Raw genomic sequence first — 7,524 nt, 5'->3', positions numbered from 1 at the left:
CTTAATGAAGAGGTACTGTCCTTGAAAGTGACTGAAGAAGACCACGAAGCAGATGTTGATGTTTTGATGTAATAGGGTGCATTTATCAGCATTCTTCCTAAGCATTCTTCTGTCCTCCTTGGTTTACATGTATCTTGACCAAAAGCTTGGTTACGGTTATGCTGATGATATATCATTCATAATTTAGGCCAGTGGTTCTCAGAGGGTAGTCCCAGTACCTGCAGCTTCAGCATCACCCGAAAAGATGTTAGAATTGCATTTGAACCCCATCCCAGACCCACAGACAGTGTGGATTTGGGGCAGCACTGTGTTTTAACCAATGCCAAGTTATTCTCATGCACATTCTGATTTAAGAACCACTGGTAAATGTCTTAACTACTTTAACTTTATGGTGATTAAGTGGGCTTTTCAAAGACTAGTACATTTACAGTTTGGGGGATTTTAAAGTACAAGTTGTTTATTTTGTCACTATATGTGTAGGGTCCGCAATTCAGTTCCCTTCTTAATGATAAGATTTCTTAATTTACTTTTTTCCAAGAGGGCCATAGTATAATTGTCAGTTCCTAGGAGCAAATCTATTTTGAGGTGAGGGTGCGCATAAGGTATGCATTGCTGTTTACAATAGTGCCTTCATTAGGTTTAGTTCTATTTCCATTAAGTATTAATGCAAAGGTATAAGGCCCTAATCTTTTCCAATCAGATGTGTTTTTTGTTTTTCTATACTTTATGTCAAGTGAGAATTATTTCTCCAAGTAATAACTACTGAGAAAATAATGCTACACTAGCGGAATTTTAGACTTAATGCTGTGTTGATTAATTAATTTTCAAATGAAGACTCCGATTAAGCAATGATACCAATCAAACTTTCCCATCTTACATTTTAGGCTGTCAGATAATCTCTAAACTAGATAATTTATCTGTTTTTCTCTATCAGAATTGTTTTATGCAGCACATCTCCAATTTTTTATATTTGGTTTAACAGCTTACAGGCATGTGAACAGGTTAATGTTAAAAATTGACTGATAGACCACTTAGAGTTCTACCAAACTTCAGAAACTGCTGTGAGTCTATAAAGCAGTGGAGTATAGAAAATACCTTTGTGGATTCCTAATAGGATTCTAAGTCTAAATGTGAAATCATGGAGTTTCTTTAATGTTTTCAAAGAATTCATTATCATGAACTTAGAAATAGTCTTGACTCCTTTTCTTCTTCTCTAAGTCTTTGAGCATTTACACAGGCTAGAGAAGATAGAAACCGAGACTACTGACAATCAATTTGCTTTCTGATTTTCATTTCTATTATAGCATTTAGAAGGCAAACTGATTGTGTAATGAATATTTTGAAAAGACTATATAGAGTTCGGAGGTTAATAGGGTTTCAATTGTATTTAACTTTAGTACTTCAAAAAGATTGACAACTTAAATCTGTTCATTTTTAGTTGATATAAAGGCTTAAATTTTACTAAATTAAAAGTTAATATTTAATCCTGGTATGTTAGCACATGCCTTTAATCCTAGCATTCAGGAAGCTGAGGTGGGGATTGCAAGTTCCAAGCCAGCCTGGGCTACATAGTGCTACTAAAGTTTTGTATACATTTACAATTCTTATTTCATTTTGCTTCTTTAGAGGGTTAGAGAATTGAAACCGAGGGTAAAAATTAGTACCTTGCAGCATTGCTGAGGTCTGTGGTCTGGCTGTAACTTTTGAGTGCCCACTAAGATCAGAATTTAAAATGCTACTAAAGTAAAAGCATGAATATGTGTGCTTTTGGCTCAAGTCGTATTTCTGACTTTCCTCCTACCTCCTTTGGTACTCCAGTCTAGTTTAGAGGGACCAAAGAGATCTTAGGGTCGGGCCCTAGAATACTTGATGAAAGGTGTACTCTGTTTTTCCGTCCAAGCACAGAAATAGAACAAAGAAGAGAAGCAAATATATCTAAACTCTCCGCCTCCCCTTAGCATTAGCAAAATCCCACAGAGGAAGAAGCTCTTTCTGTTGTCCAACGAAGATGGGCATCATTAAGATACAGAGCAACATTTTTTTTTTCATCACACAGTTGCAAACTATTTATTTGTTGATGATGCTTAGTAGAAGAAAATCCAAAACTGGTTCCGGATATAATTTAAGACCAATTCCTCTATGCTCCCCAAAATCATGTAGTCTTCTTAACTTAGATTTAACTTAAGTCACTATTGAATAAGTTTACCAAAGTGCCATTGGCAGAATTTTTATGTCTGTAAAGGTTTGTGTATTTATAGAAATGTGTCATGAAATTTTGTGTAAGTCCAGATTCACTCTAAATGGTAGAACCAGAATATAAAGTCTATTTGGAGGAGATTGAAAACACTACTTTCATTTAAAAGGAAAAAGTGGAACTACTGGACTTGTTTGTGATCTAAGAGATAGAGATTAAAGCCTTTCTCTTTCCCTCCAAAATAGAAACTTATCACAAAAAGACAAAGTTTCTTCTGTCTTTGTTATTGTGCTGTGGTCTGTTATCTGTTAGGATATTTCATGTAGATAATTCAGAGAGAATTCTTGAAATAGGTGGTAATTTATTAAATTTGGTATCTCTTTGAGGTATATTTTAAAACAAATTCAAGTCAGTATCTTTTTTTTCCTTTTCAATGGAAAGCCTACTTAATCAATTAAAAGGAAAATCAGGGAAATGCAAATCAAAACTGTTGAGATTCTATCTTCCTTCAGTCATAATGGCTATAATCAAGGAAACCAAGAGTAAATACTAGTGAGAGTAGAGGGTAGGAAGGAATCTGTTTATACTGCTGGTGATAATAGAAACTGGTTGTACCAGTGGAAATCAATATGAAAGTTCTTTTTTAAAAAACTAAAAATGGAACTATATCATCCCTGAGTATATACTCAAATAAATGAACTCAGCATATGACAGGAATACTTGTACTTCCATGTTTATCACAGTACTGTTCCCAATAGTCAATAAATGGATGCCTATCAGCAGATGAATAAAGAAAATGTGACATATACACAGAGCATAGTTGTTTGTATTCAGCCATAAAGAAGACTGGAATTATGCCATTTGCAGGAAAATGGATAGATAGAGGTCATCATGTTAAAGCAAACATTGTGGTTTTCTTGTACATGTGGAATCTAGATTTAGTAAAATGCAACTCATGAAATTAGAAGGGGCACTATTTGGGAAGAGGAAAGGCTCTAGTGAAAAAGGAAAGGGGGCCAAAAGATGGTGGGTGAATATGATCGAAGTAGATTGTAGATATGTATGGATAAATAAGTGAATGAATGAGAAGTCCAGAATTTGCTCCACTGTACAGAATTTGTCTTCTGTACAAAACTCATGGTGGAGTGAATTAGTCTCCTCTTTGCAGATTTATCCAGAGACTTTTTATTAGGGATCTTGGAAGAGTATGTCAGTCCTTAATACAGCTTTTAAAAGTGTGAGCAATGAGTTAAGCAAAATGGCATGTATTTTTATACAGTTTTGCAAATGATTAAAGGAAGGTGGTGTTCTAGAATGTAGTAGGTTGTAAAGGGCTAGTTCATTCTATCTTACCAAGAACTTAGAGTAAATTGATACTTTTTCTTCATTCTGTAGTAGATAGTGGCAGTTTTGTTGAGTTCCTCTGTTTTTTGGGTAAGTTAGATATTGCTGAATTAAATCCCAGAAGCTGACTTATAAAATAATGACCTATAGTGTGCATAGACATTTCATTTTTTGTTTAGCTTTTAAAGGTGGTAAATTCCCTCAAAAGGAAAAATTATAAGAAATTATTGTATAAAGGTATCCAGATTCTGATGAGCTTTAAAAATTGTAAAATTTATTGTATATCTTCATATTTAAGCCAAAAATATTATTACATAAACTCTATAGACGTCTTGTTTTGGATTCTCTTAGCAGACTTTTTTTCATGGCTTCTCTGTAGCCTCATGTGCCTTAAAGGTGGTGAATTTTGTCATTTTCATCAATATCAGGCTTTTCCAGACTCAAATAATCAGAATGTTATAATTTGGTTCATATAATGCTCATGGGGTTTGGATATTAGTAAGCAAAACTTACCAATCAGTAGTAGTAGAGTATAAAATGAAATAAAAACCTTCAGATCTTAGACTCATTTGCTTAAAACGAGTTTGATCCACCAGATTATTGAAGAGCCTTGCATTTACGTATAGTTTTGGTTAATCTATTTTTTCCACTGGGGGAAAAAAAGTCTGAGGCCAGGATACTTTTTACTTCTTTTCTTTCTGAGACAGGGTCTCCCTATGTACTTCAGTCTAGCCTTGAACTTGCTATGTTGTCCCGGCTGGTCTGGAACTTGTGATTGTTTCCCCTTAGCTTCCCTGGTGTTTGGAACCCAGACGTGTCTGGGGAATATACCTTTTTAAACTAGGTAACATATACCATGAAAGAGAATTTTTAGGGTCTAGACAAAAACTCTTTGAGAAGCAAGATTGTCTAGCAAGGTATTTTCTTCTGTTAACTTTAGGGATTCCTAGGATTCATCTGTGTGATCGTCGGGGCACCCTGTCCTCTCTCCTTTAACACAGTACCTCTTAGCACTCTCTCTTCAATTCTCGAGAATTGATGGAGGGTGAAGTCAGTTTGACTTAGCTGATAGTATTCTTTTGTGTTCAATGGTAGTGTGAATGTTGAATGCACTGACATTCAACATATTTAAGTTAGAGATAAATTCCATCTCGAAAGGGACCATTAGGAAATAAATATTTGAGTGTACGTTGCAGTAGGTTTAAACTTGAATGAAGTGAGATAAATTTTATCTTAAAATTGAACATTATTAAATATGTAAGAAGCCTCTCGGGCATTTTGAGCTAGGCATTTCTGTCAGTATAGTATTTGGAACACAATCCTTGGAATATTTAAATTTGGTCTCTGAAAAATAATTTACGTTCTCTATGAGACTTAGAAGAAACTCTGACAATTCCTCTAACTGGGTGTTAAGAGTAAGGCAGTTGCATGCCATAGCTCAAGATCCAAGTTGGCTCACTACAATTAAATTTCCATTTCTTAAGTGCTAAATTTCTTTGCAGCTCCCTGCCCAATTATTTTTTGAATTGAGGTTACTGATGCTTCAACCTAGACCAGAAAATGGCAAATTGCATTTTAATTTGACATTCATGCCAAACTCGGAAAACCCAGTGTGGTCTTTGCTGATTTCAGTATGTAGTAGTTTTTCTTTATTGTCAGGTTTCTTCTGTTACATCTCTGTGGTGAATGGAACCTGTGGAAATCTGTGTTCTTTTTTGTGCTGATGGATGGGGTGGGAAGGGGAAGAATTGCTTAACTAATGCATATCTGTTTTGACTATGTCAAGGTAATTGTAGAATTAATGTGTACAGATGACAAGTACACAGTTAAGATGCTGAATTGTCCAGAAGAGCCATGGCTGTTCTGTGAAGTTGCTTGATCTTAAACTGAAGCTGACCTCTTGACTTTACATTGAGATTTCGGGGATTTTATAGAATGGAGCTGAGAGAATTTAATTTCCTGATTGAGTACTCTAATTTAGATAAAACATATTATCCATGAATCTTTGTGTTGGCAATTTAATCTGTTACCAAAAGAAATTAACAATGAACACAAGTATATGTGAAACATTTCACAGATGGTTAAGAGTTGCAAATTGTGGAACTCTCACCACTTTTCAAAAATGAGTTATGGAGCATCAGTATCATAACCAAAGTAAGTAGGAAGGTGACTGGTTTGGAGAATCTGCAAGTAGTCTTAAATATTGTAAAGTATCAGATTGTTAACCAGGACTTTTCCCTGTATTCCTGAAAAATATATTCTATATTAATGCCCTTTTGTATATGCAACAGTCTGCTGTACATTCTGTACTTACTACAGTGTATATAAAACCTGCTTGTTGTTCTCAAAGCTCTGTGAGGGGATAATGATAGTTATAACACATTTGGTTTCTATTTGGAGTTTCTTGCACATGAAATATTTTAGCCCTTATGTCTAAGCAAGTATTATGGTTGTAACTGAAGCTTGCTATGTGGCAGAACTGTCTTTTGAACCCAATATCAGAACAAAAGGAGTCATTTTGGTCATTAAGAATTGTGGTAATTATTCCATCTTAATTATCTCTTTTAAAAAACCCACTGCTGCTTACTACTTTATACTCTGAATCAGCTCCTCTCCAAGTTCCATCCCTGAGCATTTCCCACTAACAGAGAATTGTCCTCATCATTGGTTCACAGTTTGATTGGACTCTATAAACTTTTTTTGTGAGAGTCTCAGTCTCCTAAAAGTCATGAGCAAAACATTTTTTTTCTGAAGAGGTCAGATTTCTAGAGAAATTATCATTCACACAGTGAGTGAGAATTAGGTTGGTTATTTTGTTGTTGTTGACAAAAAACGATCTATTTTCTTTATATATTGCTGTATAATCTTTTAAAGTTAAGTTTCCAGAACAGAAATGTCTATGATCAGTTGTATGTGTAGATTCAGGTGCCATTCTGATTTTTTGTTTTTGTTTTGTAAGGTTTTGGTTTGTTTTTGTTTTTTGTTTTTTGATCAACAATGTTATTTCTTGCCACTAGAGGGACGTCTGTGATTGTTTTCTGCTTTGGAAAAATCTTAGCTTTTTTTTTTTTTTTTAAGTTTCACAGATTGGCATAGACTTATTCTCAAAATGTTTTGTGTTAGTAACTATGTTCATTTATTAGTCAAAGGTAGATTAATTAAGCTTGTTTAATGAAAAAGGCAGTCTTACCCATGCTGTCTGTAATCTTCCATTTTTAATAAATGTTAGATAATAAGTAAACCCTGTATGTGTGTGTGTTTCTTTTTTTAAGGTACTCCATAGCTGTACTGTCCTTATGGCAGGCATTAGACATATGTGACTACGTAAATGAACTGAAATGAAGTAAAGTTCAAAATGTGTTCCTTAGTCATACAGCAATACTTCAAGTGTCCAATAGCCACATGTGGCTTTCGGCTCATTTTTGTTTTGGAAAACACAGAAAAAAAAATCTAAAAAAAATTTCACAATGTTGAGCATGGTGGTGCACACACCTTTAATCACAGCATTTGGGTAGCAGAGGCTGCTGGATCTCTATGAGTTTCAGGCCAGCCTGGGCTACAGAGTGAATTGTAGCACAGCCAGGGCTATAGAGACCCTGTCTCGTAAAAGCAAAATAACAATTTTTTTTTTAGTATTCCACAATCACAGAGAATTCTTGTGGAGCATGCTGCTTATAGAGATGTGATGGTTTCTCTAGCAGTCATTATCATTCCACCAGTTAGCAATAATCAATGGCTAACAACTGCTGCCCACGAAGGTGGTAATGATTGGTGTGAGAGAGCAAGTAAAATGCATTTGTTTTCTCTCTTTTTTTTAAATCTACAACTTCTTGTTAAATTCACATTTGCACTTCACCTTTTTTTTTAAATATTTATTTATTACGTATACAGTGTTCTGCATGTATGCCCGCACGACAGAAGAGGGCACCAGATCTCATTACAGATGGCTGTCAGTCACCATGTGGTTGCTGGGAATTGAACTCAGG

At 34.9% G+C, this 7,524-nt stretch overlaps 1 protein-coding gene across 1 annotated transcript in view; it reads left to right on the top strand.

Moving 5' to 3' along the window:
* Fam199x (family with sequence similarity 199, X-linked) overlaps nt 1-6,779 on the top strand; it is a 30,965-nt gene extending 24,186 nt beyond the window's left edge. The window contains exon 6 of the mRNA XM_006993885.3: nt 1-6,779. This exon is cut by the window's left edge and continues 99 nt beyond it. Within this exon, the coding sequence (XP_006993947.1) occupies nt 1-72 (72 nt within the window). The 3' untranslated portion in view covers nt 73-6,779.
* The last annotated feature ends 745 nt before the right edge of the window (nt 6,780-7,524 follow it).

The sequence above is a fragment of the Peromyscus maniculatus genome, chromosome X (assembly GCF_049852395.1).
Source record: "Peromyscus maniculatus bairdii isolate BWxNUB_F1_BW_parent chromosome X, HU_Pman_BW_mat_3.1, whole genome shotgun sequence".
Classification (NCBI taxonomy): Eukaryota; Metazoa; Chordata; class Mammalia; order Rodentia; family Cricetidae; genus Peromyscus; species Peromyscus maniculatus.
This window is presented reverse-complemented; position numbering and strand designations above follow the sequence as displayed.